This window comes from Alligator mississippiensis, chromosome 8 (assembly GCF_030867095.1).
Source record: "Alligator mississippiensis isolate rAllMis1 chromosome 8, rAllMis1, whole genome shotgun sequence".
Classification (NCBI taxonomy): domain Eukaryota; kingdom Metazoa; phylum Chordata; order Crocodylia; family Alligatoridae; genus Alligator; species Alligator mississippiensis.
In genome coordinates, this window is record NC_081831.1 from 7,510,996 (window position 1) to 7,536,138 (window position 25,143).

At 45.4% G+C, this 25,143-nt stretch overlaps 1 protein-coding gene across 1 annotated transcript in view; it reads right to left on the reverse strand.

Annotated features, from left to right (window-relative positions):
- RAB11FIP4 (RAB11 family interacting protein 4) overlaps positions 1 to 25,143 on the reverse strand; it is a 199,393-nt gene that overhangs the window by 109,749 nt on the left and 64,501 nt on the right. Inside the window, exons 2-3 of the mRNA XM_014601976.3 lie at positions 22,360 to 22,447; positions 9,947 to 10,035 (exon numbers count right to left, since the gene is read on the reverse strand). Of these exons, the coding sequence (XP_014457462.2) occupies positions 9,947 to 10,035; positions 22,360 to 22,447 (177 nt within the window). The remainder of the gene's footprint in view (positions 1 to 9,946; positions 10,036 to 22,359; positions 22,448 to 25,143) is intronic.

A 25,143-nucleotide genomic window follows, 5' to 3' on the forward strand; every position in this document is an offset into this window, starting at 1 on the left:
ATTCCACCCTTACTGAGTCAGATCTGCATACCATGTCTTCAAACTGTTGTAAAACACAAGCACTTTGGCTTCTAGAGCAGGTTGTGGATGACACAGGAGACTGAGCCCTCAGCATTTACCCATGAAACCTTGGATTTCAACATCTTGGCCTGCCAACAAACAGACTGGAAACAGCCCTAAGTGCAACAGTGGCTTGACATTAGCCTGTGTCTTGTTCCCTACCCAGAGGAAAGGGGCTAGAAACACCAATAGGAAGGGACACGAGAATATCCTAGCAAGGCAACCAAGATGCCAAAAGGTTGATTTTACTCTCTGTCTTGATGTTACTCTTTTTTTTAATATAAAACTATTAACAAGCTACTGGAACAAAGTGCTAGTGCGATGTGACATCCGCAGATGAAACAAGGAACTTCATTTCAAGAAAGGAAAACTCTAAGAAACTAGAGGACAAAGTGGAAGCCTGTGGACCTAGTTCAAAAGAACATCCCATCCTTTCTCAGCTAGCTTTGTGCCATAGATGGAATGAGACGACACTACCAGAAGACGATGGTGGCAATCCTTCTTGCACTGAGATCCATGCAAATGGACACTCAACCTCTTCTCATTCCAGTGATCTCTCAAATCCGCATTTTTCTACTGCCCAGCAAAAGACTTCATGTCAAGCATAATCTCATTCCAGTACTGAGGGCCCCACTTTATTCTGCGTGGTCATTTCAATTAGAGAAAAAGAAAATCAGCGGGGAACTTCTAATTGCTGCTGGAAACAGTTTCTGAGGAGCAAATCAGCAGGTAGGCTGAACTCCATCCCAGAGGCGAGCACAAGTTGTTTGTCATGTTTCAACAATTTTTCTACTGTTCATACAATATAATCAATCACTTGGCAGGCATGTGACAACACTGTGGACTGAAAAGATGGCTCATTCTTTTGACACACAACAATAAACCTATACCTTGTTAAGAGGCAGACTGATGGCCACATTTGCCAACTGGCGCAGAAAGGAAATGGCCAACAGCAACCAAAATCCAGTATTCAACAACAAAACAGATAGGCCTCCCTACACCGTCTCACTGAACATAGAAACTTTGTATTGCAGTGCCCTGCAATGATGCCCTTCCTTAGCAATGTGCGTGTGGCATTTGGATATTGTGGCTGGGTGAGATGATTGCTCTGATTTTCATATTTCGTCTGTCTCACGAAGATTTTTAGGTGTTTCTACCGATGCCAGTCATGGCATGGTAACTAGTTCCTCCTACTAGGCACTTTGGTTTATCTAGATAAAAATAGAACTTGGTGGATTTTTAATGGTAAAAATACTACCTCATATGGAAACAGACTTTGTCCAGAACTGTATATATCTGACAAAGACATGGCTTAGTTAAAATAAGGACATGAAGACTGGTTAAAAAAAATGAGTAGACCTGAATTCTTTGTTATTCTAATACCCCTTTGAACCTCTGACACCATTTTTGTATCCCTTCACACTTCCATTGCAAACAGAAAGAAATCTCCCTATGCCTGAAGAAGAGTGCCTGTGCCAGAAAGCTTGCAAAGATCAATGTTTTCCAGCTATTCAGCTGGTCTAATAAAAGATATCACATTTACCCAAATAACTTTGTCTGACAACCTTTAATGCATTTATACCGTCAGCAACCTCACAAAGTAGGGAAGTGCTACTTCGCTGCATTAGAGAGACTGGAAACTGAGGCACAGGCAGGTCAGGTATCTTGTCCAAAGTCACACCGAAAAACTATGGGGTAAGTAGGGAATTGAACCCTTGTCTCTGAGTTCCTGGAGCAGGGCCTAATCACTGGACCATCCCCCTCTCTTCCTTGGAGCATCATCATCTGTCAAGGCAATACTAGGAAAGACCTTCACCTACATAAATGTAGGATAGTTTTCTGAGGCCTCATCTTAGGTTAAGTGAAATTAATGAAATTTCCTTGATTTTTAACTCCATTTCACTCAGCTTTGAATCAAACTCTTGATGCTGTGTGCAATATCCAGAGAGAATGTCAAATAGATCCTAGCACCATCCCATGGCAGCAGATACTGGCTGAATTAAGTATGCATAGCCAAGTCCTCATGCTAACATGCCCCATCCCCAAACTCCATGCTTGGACTTGCTGGAATTCAGACTCTTCCCCAAATTTAGTTCTGTCTTTATGACAATCAAGTGCTGCTCTTTGCTAGCGATACCTACATGAGACACCTGAGCCCAGAAGATATTTCTGTTTGCATGGCATGGCACCCAACTGTCTCCCACTAGATCATAACGTGCTCACAGGATCTTTCTGTTAGCAGTTCCATGCCATGGCCCTTGGCATGGGGAACAGATGCTAAATGTAAGACTACATGCACTTCAATGTGCATTGATCTCTCCTCCTCCTCCCTGCAACATTTAAGATGTTCTAAAATTTGTGATGTTTCATTCTTGTTCACAGTCCAAAAAGTGTGTGGAGGGGGTGGGGGGGGAGCATCTATTTTTCCTTGTGCAAATGCTAAATCTTGCTGTGGTTTAGGGAAAACAGAGCATTTTGAAACATGTAAAACAGGTGTGCCCAAAGCCCTTGAGAGCTGGAGATTTTAAATACCAATTCAAACTAATTGTATCTGGTTGGCCAGGAATAAAGCCTGGGGGCATGGCAGTCCCGCGCTGTGCCGCCCCCCACTCCCCTTTTGCGACATACACGTGCACACACAGCTGTTTCATTGCAGCTCCTTGGTGCCTGCCCACACCACTCCACTTCTCCAGCTCCTCCAAGCCCTGCCTTTGCATGGGAGCAGAGCACCTGCGTGTGGAGTGGGGACATGGGAGAAAGAAGGAAAGGCAACCCCTTGGCAGAAGAGGAAACTCAGGAGATGGGGGTATTATTTTCTTTCTGCTTCCACCCACTCCCATCTAGAACACCCCAGTACCAAGAAAAAGGAGCAAGCAGAACAAATGGTAGGGTTTGCATAAGTGCAATCCCTTGAGAGGGAGGGCTAAAGGAGGCACATCCTCTCTCCAGCTTCTTTGTATTTTATTGAAGTCCCCCTCAGTGCAGCTGCAGAGCTGATATATCCTCCCGTGTTCTCCTTCCCCTCACTGCACCCCAAGGTTGGCAGTGAAAAGGGGATGTGTTAAAGCAGGATACAAAGCCATGGGAATTACCCGTAGCTGTTAACATCACCAAGACCTGGCGTTCACTAGGGAGCCTTGGAGGAGTGTCCAAAGCCAGTATCTTTTCAGCGTGTGCTTCCTCAAGGACTGCAGATGAACCTTACTGCTGCTAGTCCCCAGCCCCTGTCACCTTGCAAGTTCTCTCCCATTTCAGAGGATCTGATAACTCAAGCCATGCCTCTGCAGCCAGGCTTACATGAAGCAGTCAAGGTGTTTGCGCACAGGAGCCTTGCTTTGGTCTTAAACTGACATCTAGTGAATATTTTCAAAACTGCACCTATATGCAGTTCCCAGAGCATCAGACCAGCTTCTCATCTCCCCAGCCGGACAGGGATGGCCCAGCCTGGTCTCCTGACAAACCAGAGGCAATGGGTATCACTACATCCCCCCAGCTCCTACTGGGGGGTGGGCATGGGGAAGGGGAGCAGGTGCTTGGTACTGCTGGAAGTGAATGCAGTCCACTGCCTATGCAGAAGTTGCTTGGAACAAATCAGTAGCCAAATAGCCCAGTACTGGCAAGCATGGCTTCTCCCACAGCATTGCTAACAAGGAGCCAGTCACAGCCTCGTCGTCCCCACTTAAGCTAAGATGACTCTTGGCTGCTGTCAGCGTTAAACAGCAAACTGCTTTGATTCCAGGCCTCCTCCAGCTACTGGAGGGCAGGAATAGTATGGATTGCAACTGAGCTTAAGCACCATGATTTCCACCTGCTAGAAGCCCAAGAAACTCCTTGCCAGCGTTATCTGGAGTGAAGTGAATCTGCAGCCCTGGGGCTGATAACGCAATGCTTAAAAAAAGCACTTTGACCACCTTCAAACACAGCCCCGGCAGGCTCAGAACCCTGCTTCCCCTTTTTTAGCTGCCCTTAGAGCATCCCCCATCTTGCCCAGTTCACAAAGTCTTGCTGAAGATACCTGTTCAGGTTGCCAAGCAACAGCGCTGCAGGTATCTACTGCATCGCTTACAAAACCAAAGCTTTAGAGGCAGGAGAGAGAGAGGCAAAGGTGACCCTGCCTCCAGAGCACACAAACCGTCTTGTGATCAAGCGTAAAGAAACACCAGATGCAGACAACAACTCCAGAAACAAGGCCTGAAGGGAGAAATCGTGGCCCCTTGTGCGGGCATGAGGCCCCATGGCAGGTGTACCACGGCTGTTCCACTGCACCATGGGGCGAGGGCAGCCCTCCCTTCTCCCCATGGAGCAGCTGAGCGGTGCCACAGCTGGCCCCAGCCTGCCGAAACCTGGTGTGCTGATCTAGGGACTTGCACCCCATGGGAAGAGCTGGGGAAATGGTCAGAGAGCTGGGGAATCCCTGCTGCTAGACCTGGCTCCGCAGGAAGCAGAGATCCACTCCGCGATCTCCTCCCTGCCTGCCTGCTCCATGCAGCCCCAGATTTCTGCTCCCTGCAGAGCCGGGTCACACAGCAGGGACCAGCAGGCTTGCTCGCCACTGTGCTGCTTCCCTGCCCTGCAACCGGCGTGACAGGGATCAGAGATCCATGTGGGGGTCTTCTTGCCTGCACAGAGGGCAGTGGCCCTCCCCCTTCCCCAGACGAGTCACCCGTGGCCCTGTCCTGGTCCCTGCTGGGGTCCTGCAGCCTCTGTGCTCCAGCTACATGGGTTGGTAATCAAATCCTGCTGAGGCCCAGCAATGACAGGGTTTCCTCTTGCACAGGCAAGGCGCACAAAAGGGGTGCAACGCAGGGTTTGCTTGGCTCTGGGGCCCTACAGCATCTTTGCATTCTCTGGGCAAGGCAGCAGTCTGGGCTATTATTTGAAAGCACCAAGGGAAACCTCGTTGCAGGTCAACTCCTCCTCCCAGGTTATTAAACAGAAGAAACAAGCGCATGCCACCCTGCCTGGGGAGGTTCATTATTGCTTTAGAAAGGAAGAGTGCAGGGAACCTTCTTGGCGGAAGCAATGTGCGTTAACACCTGGGAGAGAAGCACAGAGAGCTCTGGCTTCCTGCAAACATGAGAACCGATTCAAAAACCCTACAAGCAGTGAAGAGACCCCCAGAGCGAGATTCTGAGTTGTGCTCCCAAGAGCCTCCTACTGGTTCTGGCTTTCTCCCTAAACATGGACCCCTTACCAAGCCCCAATCCTGGCAGAGGGCCTGCTGCTGGCTCCAACCTGCCTCTCAGCTGGGCTCACCAACTGGCTCCCACCCTCATGCTAGCCTACTTAAAGGCTGCACCTTTAGTCGGAGTTGGGGGAAGGGGGTGGATGCCAGTACCATCCTGCACACTAACTGCAGGCCAGAGCCACCTCCAGACCAGCCCTGATTTGAACTGCTTAATAGCTCCAGCCCGAGCCTCATCCCAGAGCCTGTTCCAGTCCCAAGCCTACCTAGAGGCAGCCTATCATCCCTACCCCTAATCCTAGTTTGGGATTGTTTAATATCTGCATCTCTTACTTTAGCCAGGGACCTGCTCCAAGCTGAACCTTCACCCAGCACTTCTGATAGCTTGCAGCCCTAACTCTTGCTCCATGCTTCCCACGGGAACAGACTCTAACCCCAACTCAGAGCGACCTACTGGTCTCTACCATGAGTATAACCCAGATTAGCCTTAATCCTAAACCCGCCAGGGGTCATCAACCAGCTGCAGTCTTCACTCTACCAGTCCTGGCCACCCTACTTCAAAAAAGAATATTGTAGAATAAGAGGGGCTTGGAGAAAGACAAGAAGAAGAATAACAGGCCTGGAAGAACTCACAAATGAAGGGCTGGGACTGTACTTGAGAAAGGAGGTAAGTAAGAGAGAATGTGACAAGTCTACATGATAACGGTACACACAAAAGGTATGCCAGGAACTTCTCTTATTCCTGTCTCAAAGCAGAAGAGCAAGGTAATGTATCCAGAAATATTCTTCCTCTGCACAGTGCACAATAAAATGAAAGAACTCATTGCCACAGGATGTTGCTGAAACTGGCCAAGTTCTTGCCTAGCCACAATATCTTCTACATGGTAAATATGGAAAAAAGAAGAGATTTCAGCACAATAAAAAAAAATCTCAGGCTGCAGGGTTTAAGTCAACTTGTATATCAGGGGACAGCATGAATATCTCCATCTGCCTACAAGGACTTACTCCTTCATCCGACATCTGGTGATGGCTGATGACAGACAGGCCTGTTTGCAACTTCAAGGGTTCACAGGTGAAAAGCCCACCAAGTGAAACTATAAGCCCCGCTCAGAAAGGAAGGCTACTGGGAAAGCGGAAACTAATTGCTCAGGACAAATGATAACAAAACAGGGAAGGAGATTGAAGGTTAAAGGTTTAAAACTAGTGTGCCAAGGGGGTAGCAGACAGAGCACACCAGACACTGGGCCTTGAATGAGTTCAAGTAGTCAGTGGACACTGTCCAGTGATACTCTGCCCAGAGATGGGATTGCACCAGGGACAGGAAAGCAGCTCCACAATCCCCAGGGGGCTGGTGACAGACAGGAGACTGAGTTAGAAGGATCTTGGGTTTGACCCTTTCTGGGAATTCAGGGCATTGCTAAATTAGGCCCCAGGGGTCAAAACGCAGAGTACAACCAATCACTTTTGTTTAAATATAACTGAGGCTTTTGCACAGTTGTATTCCAGGGTGCGTGCATGCAAGTACATTTCTGGCTTCTAATTCAGCACTGTTGCGGCTCCCAGAGGCAGAATGACAGCAGAAGCATATTAGGTCTTTGGCTTTTTACCACCTGCTCGGAGCAGGTCCCAAAGATATGGGACTAAAAACTCACTGGCTCCTTTGCACCCACAGTTGGTACCACTGGTGGATCACACTAGGAAGAGACTTCTGCCTCAAATGCAGGCTGAATGAGAACGCTGCAGTCAGAGGAGACGCAGGTAAACCAGCTGAGCCTTCTGTACCAACAGCTTCCAGTATGGCTACCCTGGACAGGCATGCAATCCTCAATGCCATCGTAGATTTGTTGCCATCTAAAATGGAATTGTCCTGTCACATGGATACAATGCAACTGTCGAACCCCAATGCAAATAAAATTTGAGGCTGAAGGTCATTTATCCTGGGGAAAGTTCCAAAATTACTGCCTCATAAAGCAGGATGGTAGGACTGTTATTAAGCTTCAAGACTTTTTATAGGTCTTCAAATCACCATTTAAATGCTGAGCAATTTATCAAGTGGGAAGAAGCCATGAGACAGGAAAGGAATAGGGTGGGGAGGAGGCAGAGGGCTCTGCGAGCGGTAACACATGCTTTTTATTGCTGCTGTGACAGGGACACTTTTGGTGGGCTTCCCAGGCCACTGCCTCAGCTTGCCCCTAAAGGTTAATTACTCTCTCCAGCTCTGACACAAATCTAGTCACTGAGGCAACTTTGCCTTCTAAATTTAATCAAAACCCAAACAGAAGCACAACCCCCCATTTTTTACCTGAACCCTTACCTGGCACAGCCCTTCCTGTAGGGTCTTCCCTACTCCTGGGCTTGGCTTCCATCCCTGTTGGGCTGCACACAGTCCCTTTGTCCCCTGTTCACGGGAGCAGCTGTTCCACCTTGCAAAATAGCAGAATAGGGAAGCCCGCAGCCACTTCTATGCGAGTCTCCAGCCCCTAAACTCTAAAACACTGGCTTCTATGCCCTTGTACCCATGCAGCCCAGTCTTTCCTTCCTGGGGCCTTATCTATGGACCCGGTCTGAGCTTCCTCACTGGTTCTTCCCTTGGCTAGGCTCCTGCTCTGTAAGAGGGCATTCACACCCTGCTTTTCTCTCCCAGAGCCGCCTCTGAAGGACCACAGACTGCCTTTATAATCTCCCATGTTCCCCCGTCGCATGGCTCTTGTGGAGACACCAGATGATATGACTAATTCTGGTAGGAGTAAGGCTGAGGTATCCATTACCGACATCAGAGTGAGGGCACCACCACATAACGACAACCTTGCTTCATCCAAAATGCAGATGCCTCTTGGCAGGACCTCAGCAGACCTTCTGTACCAGCATCGCTGCAGAACAGTTTCTCAGAAGGGAAGTGAGGCAGATGGAGGAATCGGAGAGAAAGGGTGGAACGGACTGGATTGCTTATGAAAATGCAACAGCACAAATTAGACAGTGATGCCAATATCCTGACTCATGCAAAGAGTGCCATCCACGAGTGGCCAGGACTTTACTTATGTATCTTATTTTCAAGACAACACATATTCCCTTTGATGAATTCACCATTTATTTCACGTGGCAAGTAAGAACAGCAACAGCTTTTCTTCCCGTAATGTTTGATTTGCTCACTTTATTTATCCAGAGAAGAAAGAACACCTCAGGTACAAAATATCTGGCCTATTTTTCCCCAATATTCCTAGTACCTGTAGCTTATACAGCCCTGGTGCCTTTTTCTTTGTCTCTTGCATTCAACCATCTAGCAGCACATTACATACTATGAGCAAAATTCACGAGCGCATTATACCCATTCTACATGGACATAACATGACTTCATGGGGGTCTCCAAGAGGAGGTCAGACGAGTATCTAGCTGGGGTCATCTAGACCCAGCACTCTTTCTTACTTATGCAGGGGGTCGGACTTGATGATCTATTGAGGTCCCTTCCGACCCTAACATCTATGAATCTATGACAGATGTTAGGGGAAATAGTTGTGCAAAATGGTGAGTGAGATTGTGGCAAAGCACAGCCAAAATGTGAGAGAGTTCCCAGGATGCTGCAGTTGAAAAGCTTCCTCTGCATTCAAGCATAAACAAATGAACGTGGGCCATGGGATTAAGAATAATAGTCCACGCACAAAAGCTGCAAGGCAAATTCTCATTTGCATGATTGAGGCAGAATAATGAGGGCTCAATGTAGCTCTGAGCATAAAATACCCATACTTTAAGCTATGTCACTGCCAGAGCAGTGCAAGGTAAAGGAATATCAGGCCTAGTGCACTTCAAAGCAAATATTTTCTCAGGGATAAGCAAACACTACTGAGCTGAACTGAAGGTCCCAGTAACTGCTCTCACAAACCCACCAAGGCACAAACCTGGTGACTATCTGTAACTGAAGCAGAACCAGGTATTTTCCAGCCATGAACCCACATGATCTCTACGAACTCAAGTAACTGCATCAGTGGAAGGACTTACTCTGGAAAGGGTTTGCAGAGCCGGCCACAGGACGCAAAAGGATAATAATATCTTCCTCATTGCCTCATCTTTAACACTCACCTGTCACTCTCCTGCTTGGTCCCTGGCAGGAGCTTCAACATCATTTTTTGCACATGCTGGAAATCAGAGGCGGTCCATAGAGCTAAGGATGCTCAGGACCTGTATGGTGTTACACATCCCTTTGCACCTAGGCAGTCTGGCCCTGCCAACAAACACAATGCTCCACCTGGAACACTACAAAAGCAGCCATGTCCCAAGAGCCGATAAGCCCTAGCCCAGCAGCTCCAAGAGCTTGTCTGCACACAATCTGCACTGATTTAACCAAGCGCTTTCCTAAAACTGCATGAATACCTAAGCATGCAAGAGGCTTGTATCCAGTGTCAGCTAACCTTATATACAGCGCTCTCCAGTGGCTAAAGGAGGGCGAGGCTGGAAACCCCTGTTTGACTATAAGAACAATGCTAAATGAGGTTTCAAACACTTTACTCCAAATACAGAGTTACGTTGGACATGGGCCACTAGGTCCCAAGCTTCACAAAAGTCACATGAAAAAGTCACAGCCATGAACTCCCTAAGGAAAAGGGAAGAGGGCAGGTACAGAGCGAAAGAACATGCTGTGGTCTTTCTACAACTCATTTGGTGAGTTTTCAGCCTGCCCGCATGAGATTGAGGCAGCGAATCTCCTACCTGGTAGTAGTAATCCACACACTGTGGCTCATACTGCTCAGGCCCAGGATTGTCAACCGACAGCACATCCTTCAGCAGCTCTTCACAGCCTGGTGAGAAACAAAAGCAGATGCTCAGTGTGTTACCTGTCTATCCTACTACTCCAGAGAGGCACAAACAAGCCTTGGCAGGTGAGGAGAGAGAAGGCCAGTCCACACGAAAGATGCACAGAACTTGGAGGAAGTGGTACAAGCTGCTGGGGCTCGATTTGGTGAGCCAGTCTTGTGTGCACATGGCTTGAAGGCTGCCCGCAGCTGCAGCATCTCTGTAAACCAGCAGTTTTCAAGCTTTTTGAGCTGAGCCCCACTTTGAGTTACAAATTTGTTTGTGCCTGCCCCCCCTTGCCCCAGAGGAGCAGCGCAGCCAGGCACATTATGCCCCTCATCCTAGCAGCCGCTGTGGCTCAGCTCAACTCGGTTCAGCGGGGTGGGCTCCATCTGCCACGGCGCCATCGCCTCCTGCAGCTCTGGGCTGTGCACCCACTGCATCGGGCTCCCAGAGGCGCAGCAGCCTGCTGGGGGAGCTGGCCTGGGGCTCCCCACCCCCACATGGCTGCAGCAGTGCCAGCTCCTTGCAAACTTCTTGCCCGCGCTTCTCTGTGCTGCACCCTCCCCCAGTATTCCTTCACGCCCCCACAGGTATCGTGCCCCACAGTGAAAACCACTATTGTAAATAGTTCTCTTAATAAAGAGCCAGTATCATTTTACCTTCTTGTCCTCTCACATTATTACCCAGCACATGGTACATCAAACAGGTGTTGCTTTGCCAATGTAAACCTTCAGTGTAGATGCACTGCTGCCCAAGGGTGGGTTACCAAACCTAAATATCACTAGGCTGTATGACACTTGTTCTAGATTCACTACGCCTCAGATGAAAATCCCTGGAGTTAAACTGTGGATCCCGGTCAGAAGCCTGGATATAACTGTCTGCCTATTACAGTGTAACCCCTTAATGTCAGCAGTCACCCTGAACTATACTGATGCAAAAGAAAGGGCAATGATTCAATGGTCAATACAAGGAAGTAAATTCACCTGCTTTCAGTTCAACTACTTTGCCTGTGCTGGTCCTGACACTGTTTTGTTTTTTTCTTTTCTTCCAACACTTCCCTTAAAAGATCTCTCACACTAGGGAGTAGGTGGCTTTACATGAGCAAATGCCAAGGCACTGGGCTCAGGACTCTCAACTGCTGTTGTATTTGCTCGTTTGTGGTTAGAAAAAAAAAAAATCAATGTCTGTTTCTTTCCATCCCTCTCATCTGAGAGCCTGAGACAAATGTAGAAACTTAGTAGGTGCTGCCAAATTCCTCACTTCCCATTAAATACCAATGACTGCTCTCTGTGTATTGAGCTGTGGTGGAAAAGGTAATAACAGGCCACATTATTTTAGAGCAACCAGCATGTTACAGCCTGGCTGCCTAAAACGTGTGAACCCCCCTTGGCACATGTTATACAACACAGCATTTTACTGGGAGGCTGCAATTATCCAATGGTATTTCTCTTTCAGCTGTGTCACTAATGCGATCCGGATGGCAATGACAACACACTGCTATTCACCCACAAGGCAGGTGAGCCAGAGGAAGCAAAATAATGTCACGAAGAAGTGAATCACATGGAATTATGTTGCCAGCTGATTACTCACGTGTGTTGTCAGAAAGAAAGAATTACAGGAAGAGAGACTGTCTGGTGTTGGAGGGAAAATCTCTTTACAAAAGAAACGGGTGCCCAGCCCGACACCGCCATACACAGGAGGTCTAATAGGTCATTCCCTCCACATACACATAGCCATACGATGGGATGACACAAGGCAAATAGAGCAGCTGCCAAGTGAATTTGGACTCAAAGAGCATCACAAGGACTATGGGTCCCATGACTTTGCTGCAGGAAGAGAGAACAGGAGGACAATAGGTTTTTTTTCCAAATGAAAAGTGAAATTCTCTCTTGATTGTTACACAGGATAAATCAAAGATGATTAAGAAAGAGCAAGTGCTGTTTGTGGGTCATGACTGGCAGTTCATTTTTGAAGAACAGCAAGGTCCTCACTTGCGCTAGGCACTAAAGCCTTGCATAAACTAAGTTGGCTCGCTGGAGGAAAGTCTGACAGCTGTCAGCAGCCCACACCCCAAGCTGCCGGAGCATGCAGACCTGTGCGCTTCTGCTGACGGAACATTGCAGGGTGCATTAAATGGTGTGAATTAATACATGTGCTCAACACACCTCATCGTCTGAGTGAAAGCACCACTGCTTCAGTCACTTCCAGAGCAGAACCATGCTGCACAGTACAGATTGTTTTATGCGAAACATAAGATCTGGACCAACTTCATCAGCTCCACCTGATTTCAGTCTTACCATTTATTTTTCTCTCTCATTTTAGCCTTTTGAATTGCATTAAAAGCAGCCTTCTGGAGGCTGTCTCTAAGGCAAGGCTTTTGTGGGGGAGCCTGTGTGTGCATGTGTGCACTGTTGTGTTACTCTGCAACATTTACAGTTTATTAAAAATCTTCATCAACACAAAGGAATATGGCTGTGCAAAGTCAGACCCATGACTACCTCACAGATTCAAGTTGCCTGGCACTAGCTCTCCAAAAGATGCTCTGTTTTCCAAGGCATGCAGTGTACGCGCTTTGCTTGCCTATCGAGAATACCCCCTAGTGCAGGTCGGCCTCTCTTGGATCACACCCCACCAATGTCCTTTTGTTTCTGATGACTGCAACCACAGTGTGGGCTGGTCTGTGTTTCAAGGAGGTTCTCCAAAGTCCTGTTACAGGTAATAATTTAAATTTTCCATTTGTATCTTTTGACATTAATAACAAAAGCTTATTGCTCATCAAGCTGTCTAGCGCCAATGTGCATCACGAGAGTCTTTAAAGCACAAATGAATGGCTTGCTCTGCCAAGCATTTCATGCGAGAGACTGGCCACATATTCATTACAGTGAGTTATGTGCAAAAGCGAAGTACCCTCCCCCCAGCAATGGATGCAGATTGGTGTAGGTGTGGAGATCTGCTAACGCAGCTGTAAAACTGCCCCACAGCAATATCTCCTGCCATTATTTCAACCTACCTTGTACACACGTATTAACAATTACAACCCTGAGATTGTGCTAATCATGCAGCTCCTTCACTGAAAGCTCTATAAATGTTCTGAAACATTGTTTAAGCCTAGGAGACAAGGACTGTATTTTTACTGCCCCTTCTCTTCTCCAAGGGGGAAACCAAGGCAAAAAGGCTGACATTTCCAAAGGTACATAAGTAAATTGGATGCCCAACTCAATGGTGGTGGGGAACCAGACTCTTATACCTCTTTGAAAATCCCAGCCAGAGCAGTTAACCTGTGGCAGAGCAGTAAACAGATCCCAGATCTCCTGGGTGCCAATCTAGAGCAAAACATCCTTTTTCTCTTTGCCTTTAATTTTTTGTCTGGGAACATACAGCCTTCCTCAGGCTCCTGCTTTCTGATCTGGCTCTGTACTTGACTCCCTGGCACCCAACTCCTGTTCACAATCCAAATGACAGTGCCTTAGCAGCACAAAAATATGGGAACCAGAACTCCCCCTCCCAGCATCTGCCACTGTCATGCACACAGCAGAAGAGATTCCCTAAGAGGGGGCCTCTGTCCTCCGTGTTGTACCTGCCCAACCCAGCACCCACTAAAACCCCTGGCCCCACCTGTCACTGTTTTCAACAGGAGCAAAACCAGGCACTTAATCCAATTTTCCTACCAAGCTCTGTGTATCTTTAAAAAGGAGAAGGAGCCAAATCCCAATTTATTGAGGCCAACAGCAAAACACCCATTGGTTTTCTCCATATGAGAGTTTGACCAGATTTGCAATCCAGCCTCCTCTGGTAAAGGCATTGCAATGTCTCCCCAAGTGCCAGTGGATAATGGGAGCCCTCACATCCAGCAGCCAGCACTTCCTACGGAAGGGCAGCTCTGTGATCACTGAGAGGACATAAGAATTCCTTGGCATCTTCCGAGGAAGATTTTGCATCTTATTCAAGTGACACGAATAAGGGGAGAGGATGAGGAAGTGCTGTGAGAACACTTCCCCTCTGGGGTCACTTACACACATCACTGCCATGCTGCAATCTCCCGAGCCCGAAGCCAAACTCCATCAAATGAATGGAAAGATTCCTTCGATCCAAGAGACTTTGGGGTTTGATTCCTCTGAAGAAGAGTGTTTCAGTGACAAAAGCCCCGTTGGTGACCCACCCCACTTGCCACCTTTACACATGGTCAGTTTGGCAGAGGTTGCTGTTGCTGGACCCTTTGTGAATGTAATTCCAAGCCACGTGTTTACAAGCTGAGAACTGTTTTTCTCCCCACAGGCCAGATCCCAAATCTACTAAAGCTGATAGGCATCAGTTCACTTCATTGGGCTTCAGATCAGGGTCTTTGGGACCCACGGCCAATTGCACAGAGAAAAGGCCCTGACATGTGAGCATGGAAATACACCAGGAGTTTTACTCAACATCCTTCTTCTTATCATGGGTGTTTGTACATGGACATCACGTCTTTTGCTTCTTTTATTTTAGCCTCATTTGAATTTTACAAGTGCTCTGGGAGGCCTACAAGGAGGACATGATCCAAGTGGATGAGCGTATTAACCCTTTGTGCTACAGACACGTAGACAACACATTTGTCTTCTAACTGCAGACGTACATTTTGGCTGGCAGCCCGGAAAATGCCAGCGGGCCATGTTCAAGTGCTGCAATCGAGACATAATGAAAAATCAAGGTTTATTCTGACACATCCCATTAGAGTTGGGGGGAAAACATTACTGATTTCATACAGCAGCATAGTCTGATCTGTTATGCATGGTGCAAATTGCAAGCAGAATTTACCTTGAAAAAGGGAAGAAAAAACCCCTCACTCTTGCCCATGCTTACAAAAGTGCTGCTATAGATTTTTGAAGCTGTAAGGTAATATATACCCCAGGCAAGACTCTCTCCTCAAAAAAACAGGGCAAGAGAATTAAGAAACATTTACTAGCTACTTTAAAATGCTCTTCCATTAAGATGTCTCATTACTGCTATAACTTCATTTTCCAGAAAGTAACTAAACTGAAAGTCATTTATATGGCTGACTGGAGCCATTTCATGTGGATATCTAACCATATGACAAGGCCTTGCTGTGCTAGATGTATGGAAATGGAGGTTAACTTTGATTACAATTTGTTTTTCCAAGCACGGGTAATATAACATTTCCTACTAGCTGCAAGCATCCCTCTGGTTATTGCAGTGGTTAGAAATCTGTCTACATGTTCATTATTGAACATCACTTGGCAAGCAAGACTTCTGGCATCAGAGCTGGTGGTGAAGCAGAACAGAAGAAAAGTTTTCGGCCACTGATTGTTGCAAGCACGGGGGTATCTGTATACATCCTACAACAGGCTCTTTGGCTAATGGGTTGCACATGACAAATCACTGCATCTGGATAGTCACATTAGGAACTGTGGCCAGTAGTTGAAGGAGATGCTCTTCTTTGCTCCGTCTCACAACAGATGTATATGAAACGTTTAGAAGCTCCCGAGTTTTTATTCTTGGCTTTACCACTGACTCACTAACTTACCCTGGACAAAACACTTAACTTCTCCTGTTCACGCTTAGAACCCACTTTATTCTTATCCCCATGTAAATTCACAACTCCAGTTTCCAAGCTGGTTTTGCTTTACAGCTTCAGATAGCTAAAAAAGAAAAAAAAGCAAGGGGCATGGGCTAAGCATTCCTGGTAAAGCTTTAAGACCTGTTGGATGAAGACCAACATGGAATGATCTAGTTGGGGATGGTCCTGTGTCGAGCAGGGGGTTGGACTAGATGTGACCTCCTGAGGTCCCTTCCGACCCTCATTTTCTATGATTCTGTGATTAACTGGAATCTACAAACCTAGTTGTATGCATCTTTACTCGGTCAATATGGCCATCCAGATATCAGGTCTGATCCTCTGCTGGTGTGAACTGGCAAAACTCTATTGACTTCAGCGGTGAAGCAAAGATAATATGCCGATTCACACCACCTGAGAACAGGGCCCCTCATGTGGAAGAGATTGTGCATTAGATCACTATCTTAGCTTATATTGTATTCACAAATATCACAGAAGCTTAAAATTTTGGGCTCTGACTGCATACAATTTCACACTGGTGTAAATCCACTGACTTTGGTAGATTTACTCCCAATAAACCAGTGGGAGGGGCCTGAACCTTTTTTTTTTTTTTTTTTTTTTAGCGTGAAGGCTAACACTAACTCTCAATACTGGATAGTTTTACACTACATTTGTAGAATCAAGTTGGGGGCCTTTTCAAACTTTAATGAACAAGTCCATTGCAAACCGAGGAAAACAAACACAATCAGAGCAAAGCAATTCCCTGCAAATGCTCTAAAAAGGCAATTTAACCCATACTGAGTCATGTCATTTTCATGGGCAATTAAACAAATTTAATACCACAGGAAATCTAATCTGGTTACCTAATTGGATGGAGCTGTTTCCTGGCACCATTCCTAAGAGCAGCCAGTTTGCACTCTATCTACCATGGATCTTTAATGGTGGATTCCAGCCTTTTATGGCTTAAGGCTATGTTTAGCAAAAACTTAGTTGAACTTTAAAAATACTAAAGTCATTTTAAGAACAACCAAGTTCAGTTCATTAAACAGGTGGAGAGTTGCTTCCTAGCTGAGGGTTCAACCCTTCTAAGGCTTAGTCATAAAAGTAGTCCTTACTTCAGTGCCACTGAAGTAAAAAAGACTACTCATGTGAGTAAGAGAGACTGGCAGGAGTAAGGACTTGCCAATTGCTGTAGGGTTTTGGGGGTTGTTCCATACTTTAAAATATACTCTTAGAAGCCCAAATCCATTCACCCTAAACACGTGTTCTACTTCAGTATGACTTTGTATTCCTAGATTTGAATTGCAGGACCAAGGAGGACCAGTGATCTGGAATCATGTTTCTAGTTCATTGTGATGAGAAGGACAGCAGGGGGAGCTCACTCTTTGCTTTTTCATAGATCGGGTTTTTCATTCAAGCAAAGGGGAGAAAATTTATTCTTTGAACAACTGAAATAATGATTTTGGGTTATTTAATTAGAGCTGGCTAAACAGCTTAAGGGCCTGATCACCTCTTTGAAGTCAAGACGGCCAATCACCTCTGGAAGTGCTACGGCCATTCGCAAACACCTTCAGGATAAGTTCTTGGATTTGTGCAATAAAAATCATCAGTCCTTGACCTCAGGGATCCAGCGTAAGGGGTAAAACCTAACCCCACTAAAGCCAATGGGAATTCTGTTATTGGGTGAAATCCTGGCCCCAATTCTAATAAGGTGCCTGTGAACCAAGACAATATCTGTTGGCAACTGCTCTCTTGACTGGAAAGATGGAAGAGTTGGCGTGAAGCAAACAGCTGGAGAGTACAGACGCAGAAGGAGCTAAACTTTGGTACCTTGATGTTCCTGGAAGCCTTTACCTTGGAAATTTAACCTTGGTGAGGAACCAGTCCCTACCTGCAGCAGTGTCTACCTGTGCCAGGAACAGCCCAAGCAGCAGCATCTCAGCTCCTGTGCTGAAGTAAGGTACTTTATACCATCACCCTGACTAACAAAAGGCAAGAGAAGGAACACAGGGTCCCTTACAGACAAAGCATCCCTGCCAATCCTGAATGTCAGCTGGAAGACGCAGTTTCCATTCCCTATCACTCCTATGGCAACTTGTCTGAATCTTACATCCCCAGGGCATCAGATGCATGCTGTTAATTAGGGCACTTAGCATTTCCCTCCCCGCCAGGACCTCCTGACACAAGATTGCGAGCAGCTGGAGAAGATTATGCCACAGTTCCCCCTTGCAGCAATCCAGCAGAGAGGCATAACTCATAGGTCAAGTGACGCATGGAGTTTGTCCAGCTCAGCAGTGCTGGGATGAGGGAAAGCCTTGGCCAACAGCACGATTTTCTTTCATAAAAAGCCATGGATTTTTCACATTTGGCTGTGCCTTGGGTTAAACAGATGGGAGATCAAACTGCAGCCTCCAAACCCCAAGGTTTAAAGGTGTCTGGATCTAGGGTTTTGGTGCCATATTTTATAGAATGTGGATATTTGCAAATTATGGATTTGGACTGATGGAAGCCTGGATGCAGATATCAGTCGTTAGGAGGGCTCAGGGACAGCTTTTTTTTTTTTTTTTTTAATTGTTTTTTAAATACACATCTGGTTTTGAGGGCCTCAGGTGACAGGTCCAAATGTCTAATCTCAGGGATGAGACTGCTGTAGGGATTTGGCCCAGGGCAACAGTCAGTGACCTTTTTTGGGCTGCAGGCTGGAGTGACCCAGTTCATGGCAGAGGAAGGCAGGCACTAGGACTCAGCCTTCTGCACTATTTTTCCCCGGGGCAGCACAGAGCCAGCACCCACAACTGGTACTTCTAGGACCAGTATGGGAAAGTGGTTGGTGGTAAAGTCCTCCTTCCCGCCCCCCTCTGCCAAATGCTGCCGAAGTCCCATGTCTGTGGCCTGGATCAAATGGCTCCACAGGCCACAGGTTTCAAGCTCCTTCCAAACAACATAAAAATGCAAATTCAAGACCCAGACAACTTACAAAACAGCAACTCAAATGTATCTTGCTTTTGTTAGCCTGAAAGGCATTCTTCATCACACACTATCCAGGGAAACCTCCATGAGAACTCAGCTCTGTGATGAAACCATTTAAATTGAAGTCTCATAAATAAGACATATGGCAAGGCATTACGGCAGTAAATTTTGAATGTAAGCGTGGAACTTCAAGTGATAAGCATAATGTAGATTCAGGCCCAATTATGGCAAAACCTCTGGATTTATGGTAGGATCTCATTGCAGTGTATTTATCTGATTGCTCCATACAACTGGACTAGGTATATGTGTCAAAGGGCCGTATTTATAATCTGTTGCCACCTAGATGGGTTGCTTTTGTTTGATAATGAGACTGCTGAGATTTATTCTCTCTCATTTTTCAGTGGTGTAATACCATGGCAGAGCCGTTCCGTTTTGGAAAGTGGGTATACATTTTCTCAACTTTAATAAGAGCAATTCATTTTAACAAAAAATGTCTCTGCTAGCTAAAGACCAATAAAACCTTCCTAGGGTGAGGCAAAAGATTAATCTAGTTTTTTTTATTAAGTACTGCAGTAAAAATAAAATAAAACAAAAAAACATGTATATATGTATGACACCCCATGATACTGTACATATATATACCTAATGGGGTGTCTTTAAAAAATTGCATCTAGTTCAACATTTTAAAAAGCTCTTACATTTCTACATCCTTAATACAAATCTCACAGCATAGATTCATAGAACTTAAGTTATTACTAACTGGATCTGAGGTACTGCTGGAATTCTTTGGTTTTATATATAAAATGTGTGTGTGGATATGTAGAGAGATATCGGTATGATATATAATTAGGTTCTTGCTGTGGGCCTAAGAACAGGTCTGCAGAAGAATTTGGGACTAGAAATCAAATGTCCTAACACCTCATCCTGCACATGAATCATTAAGAGGTATTTGTTTCCAATGATTTTTTTTTTAAATCCACTGCTTTTTTTGCCATGAATTAATACTGATACAAGCAAAAACTGTTGTGAATGCAGAAGCAGCATCACTTCTCACCACTGCCAAGGTGTGCGCGAAACAAAATGTTAACCCACTGGTCTTATTGTCAGAATTATGCTGATATTAGTGAACATAAACAGCAGCCATAATATAAAAGGAAGTAAACATAATGCAGTCACATCCCATAAACACACACAGATAGACTAAGATCAAATGACGTAAGGCTGATTTTTGCAGAACAGCATTTCCTACGACCGATCTCTATTTGTACAGAGAGGTAGCTGGCCAAACACAGCTCTAACAAGGCTATTTTTTATAAGACTTCAATCCTGCCAAGATTTATTCTCAAACTTAACTGCAGGGACAGTAACAGTCCTGCTGATTTCAGTTTCTACCACCTGTAAAATCAAGTGGAAATCTTTCTAAGATAAGGTCTTGTGTTTTTACTACAGCCACAGTGTCAGACTCCCACACACTCACTAAGTTTGGATCCTACCCTTCTCCACAGTCTGCCCTTCTGAAATCCATGGCATGACCTGCAGAGGAAACCTGTTCATTGCGAGGCAGCGTCTCTTCCTGGGTACAGTGCTAAACTGGAACTAAGGGGACTCGAGCTCTATTGCCAACTCTGCCATTGCCCTGCTAAAAGATCTTGAGCAAGCTGTGCTTCAGTTGCCCTATCTGTAAAATGGGGACCATGATACTGACCTCCGCTGGAGAGTGCTTTTAGATCCACCGATAGAAAATGAATAAGGGTTCAATAATAAAAGGTACTATTAAAAAGAATACAGAGGAAGTGAAGGGAGTTCATATGATACGATAAATTAATCTATCAAAGGATTAGATTCCAGTTTTTATTTCAGAGTTATTTAGATGGCTGAGTAATCGTCACCGTTACTGGAAACAGGGGTGATACTTCTGCAGTACTCAGGTTACCCAGCCCTTGATCGACTACACGGACTCACTATTGAAATGACTTTGGAATCAATGTTACACTTGTGTTATGCACAGAGGACTTGCCCCTGACTGTCAAGGGAACACATCGCACTTTATGCAAGAATATTTTGAATGGTATGCTAGGAAATGACCTCTCTCGTCAACTCCACACAGAATGACTGTGCTTAGCACAACCACTCTGCTGTCAGTGGAGTTTCCTTATTATTCAGATGAAAGGCAGCAGCTACAGCGGCGAGTGCAAGGTACCATATGTCTTCAGAGAAGAACCGACGAGATAAAACAAAAGCAATGTTTAACAGTGACATTTTGTACTGCTGGCCCTTAATGAAGGTGTGATCCTCACTGCAAACCTGGCTGGAAAATTTTTATTGCTCAAATACCTCATAGGAATAATAAAAAGGCCCAGCCAGACAACAAAACAAAGACTTGTGGTGATCCCCGACACCTATATGTGAAAGGGAATAGTTCAGGAAGACGGACTTTTCCTCTCTGCCAACTGGCTCCCCATTTGCATGCTAAAATTCATCAGCATTTTAGGCTGCTCTACTTGGCTCAGCACTGATCCACCAAACTGCAAGCAGCCCAGCACAGCAGCAGCCATCCCACAATGCTGGGACACCCACAGGAACGGAGGGTTTCAACACCAATTCACGTCGCTCTTTGTTTATATTCAAGAGAAATGCAACACTGATGCAAACCAGGGCTTCTCCCTTCTTGCATGTTTTTTGAACTCCCAGACAAGCCAAATTTTGTCAAAAAGATTTTTGTTTAAAAAATCCTTCTTTTCTTCTTTGCTCAGAAAAAACAGCTGGCTTGTAGTAATGGGCTTACTCTGAGCACTGGATTACTCACTTTTACTCATGATGAATGACAGTTCTCATACAAATACTCCAGTATGAAACTGGCATCCAAAGTTCAGCCCCCCTTCCATCTACCTGCTCAATATAGTGCTAGGAAAGTGCCATTGCCCGTTTATCTTCTCTCTGAGCCACACATGGTTTCCCATGCAGCAAATCACTGGGGAGGCAGTTTAAAATGTCCAGAGCCATATGAAAGGGTTGAATAGTTGTCCATGAAATTTTATATCAGTCTGGGTGGTGTTCAGACCAATCCACAGAGTTTCTGCAAATTCAAGATGTGTGGCATGAATATGTGCTGATATTAAACATTTCTAATGTGAAACCTTGGACTTCAGAGCCAGGGTGCAGTTAGCCTATGTCAACGATTCCCCAACCAGGGTGCCACGGGAACTGTGGGGAGATAAGCAGGTAAGGGCAGGCTCAGGCTCTCCCTACCTGGATGCTCCCCTGCCCCCAATGCAAGGAGGTAAGCACTGTAGTAAGTTAAGCGTTTTTGAAATGGGGTGCCACTCAATTCACAAAAGTTATTGAAGGGTGCCTTAAGTTGGACCAGGGGCATCTTAAGAGTAATAAAAGTTGAGAACCACTGGCCTACCTGCCTATATGGAAAATTCCTCATGACCTTAACCCAAGTCTTCTCAGGTATACTCCAAGGTTGGTATTTCTGAATGCATCCATGCTCATACCAGGATCTCTTCGCCTGTCACCACGTCCTGTCATGGTTTAAAGAATTAAGGCCCAGAACTTCCCAAATACTATTCATGTACTTAAGAAGTATGTAAGCAGTCCCACTGACTTCATTGCAACTGCTCCTGGATTTCAAGTTAAACATATGCGTAAGACCTTGCAGGGTGGGACCCTGATTCTCTGGGCTACATTAGTCAGAAGAACATGCTACAGCTTACCAGCATGTTCACTGTTCAGTAGCCTATCTACTGATGCCTCACAGGCATGCTAGAGTTAAAAGTGATTATCTTACTACAGACACACTTACCTTTAATAGCAAACACACCATGGCAGAAATCCTTAAAGTTGATTCTCCCCAGGTCATTTGGGTCCAAGTATTTAGCCAGTTTTTCCACCTAAAACAGAATAATAAATGTTTATTGTAGGATTCAGATTTTTATGTCAGTCAGTGTCAGAAATAACCAGTTTGAAACATATCTGCAGCATATATTTGAAATATAAATATTGGGTAAAAATACATATACACGTAGCCAGAACTGTGTAATTTCCTATGGCATCAAATGTAGGAGAGACTAATCTGAAAGGCACGAGAACATTAAAGAAGCAAGAAGCTTAACATGACATGAGCTTAATTTTGCTTGGTACTGTATCATTTTCTATAATCTTGGTTTCATGGTTTAACAAGTCTGATATAAGTTATTACACTCCATAAATGAGATCACAGTAGGTATAGCAAAGTGCATGTGCATTTAAAATGAGGGAGGTATTTCACATCAGGGAAAACTTGAAAGATTTTTCAGGGGGATTTGAGGAAAAAGAGGGAGGGAACTTGCTAAATGGGAAATGGCTCTGTGTCAAGGAGCTGGCATGAAAGAAGGCACAAAACTAAGAGTAGGAAAAGGACATCAAAGAAGCAAGCTGATGATGAGAGAAGCTGAAGATGGAAGCAGGAGAGTTCAGTGAGGCAGGAACTGGGGAGACCTGGGCTTTATTTCTACCCCTGCAACTACCCTGCTGAGTGAACTTGGGGAAGTCGCATCACTCCTCTGTGGCTATTTTCCCTTCTCCCCCTATCTTGATCTATATAACAGGCATGGACTGTCTCCTACTGTTTGTATGTACAGTGCCAGCAGAGTGGAGCCTTGCTCTGAATTAGGGGCTCGAGGCACTGCTGTAATAAAGCCTGTGGAAGGCATGAGGGCAGGAATATAGGGTGGTACAAAATCCCAGGAGATACAAACGTAAGCTCAAATGTGTCCGTTTGAACAGCAACAAAAACCCAGCCAGAAATATGTGCAGCAAATGAATGCTAGTGACCCAGTTTTTCAATTTTCTGGTTTCTTAACATGCTAGAAAAGGCCATCCAGCTGCATTAATGTCTGGAACTTCCTTCTCTGCAGTTATTTTTCCATCTACGTGTCATGTAACAATGCTACGTGTCCCTCCGACGCTACCTCATTTAGAACAATGAAATCTGGGCCTAATGAAGACGATGAGGAAAGCAGGAGGCAACAATGCCATGGGTTGTTCCCCTGGGTTCGGTCTTCCATCTTCCCATGGAACGTGCATCTCTGAATAGCCTGAAGACTCAATGATGCCGCACAGAGCAGCACCTCAGTGCTATCTAGCAAAACAATTAAGCGCCCACAGCTGTGTATTAAGCAGGTATTTAAGGGCTTTGCTGAATCAGGACACTGGGTAGTACCTTGAGTGGTGTTAAATATGCTGGATAGATAGACTGCACTAAACAGCAGGCAGATGAATGGGTTGGTGTTGTTTTAGACAGATTTCATTAAGAACAATGTATTAATGACAACGCATTAATGACAGCTGCGTGAAAGCTGTTCAGCCTATCATCTCTATACAAGGCAGGCATCCCCAGTTAATTGAATTTAAAAAAACAGTTCATGTTATTAAGTATATAAACATGTCTTTTGTCTGCCATTACACATCTGACAACACACACAACTATTTATAACTGCTGTGCGTTCTCTATCAAATGTTGATCCACTTCCCAATTTCACAGTGCTTAAGAAAACATTCTCTTTATTCTGCACATGGGAAAAGGAAGCACAGGGGTATCAAGTGACTTGTCTCCAGTAATACTGTAAATTAGTAGCTGGACAATGAATAGAACCCAGGAAAGGGGAAAGAGGCCCATCTAAAATGCTACAGTGATGCACACCCTGTCTATCACTGCATAACAGTATCTATCCTGTGCACCCAATAGGTAACATGGGTAAGGTAACTACTAGGCAAGTGGACCAACCATGACTGAATTTGGAAGATTGATTGCTTGCCCATTAGCATCTCTCTGCAGTGCAAAAAATGCAGGGTGCAGAATGGCAGGGGGAGAATGGAAAATTCTGAATTTTAGTGAAACTCTCTCTCTCCCTACCATCTGTTTTATTTTTAACAAAATCACCTGCCACTCCCCTTGTGCATCTGAGAAAGAGTTGTAAGATGCATTTTCATCAGGAACAAGTAAAAGTAGAAATCTTACAAAACTCTCTTATCATGAAAACCTTCAGAGATATGCCAGCAAGTACTGTCAATTTGACAGCAGAATACAGCAGCCAGCCAGAACCATGGACAGCACACAACAGGTTTCACCCAGAGCGAGTTTCTTACAGCAGCATTTCTCAACCCATGGGTTACAACCCAAAAGTCAGTTGCAAGAATATATGAAAGGGTCACAAGCAAACTTTAAAAATGGATTATCCTTTAAAGGAGAAAAATGTAGGAAACTGGCTTTTCCCTCGCAGGCTGGCAGAGGTCCAGCCTGCAAGGGACTATTTGGGGGCACCCCCCCACCAGGCTCCACACACCTGGGGGCTGGGGCTGGCCATTAATGTTTACAAATGGGTCCTGGTGCAAAAGGTTGAGAACCACTGTGTTAGAGGAATTTAATACACACGCCTATTTGACATCATGGGAAGCAGAATAGTTTTCGTGGTTATAGCAGGCGTTGAGTGTCTAGGAGTCACAGACTGTGACCTTTGTGTGTGATTCACTGTGTAACCTTTTTATGCTTCAATTTTCCCATTGTAAAATGGAACAATAATTATCTCCTCTCTCAAAGGCACAGTGT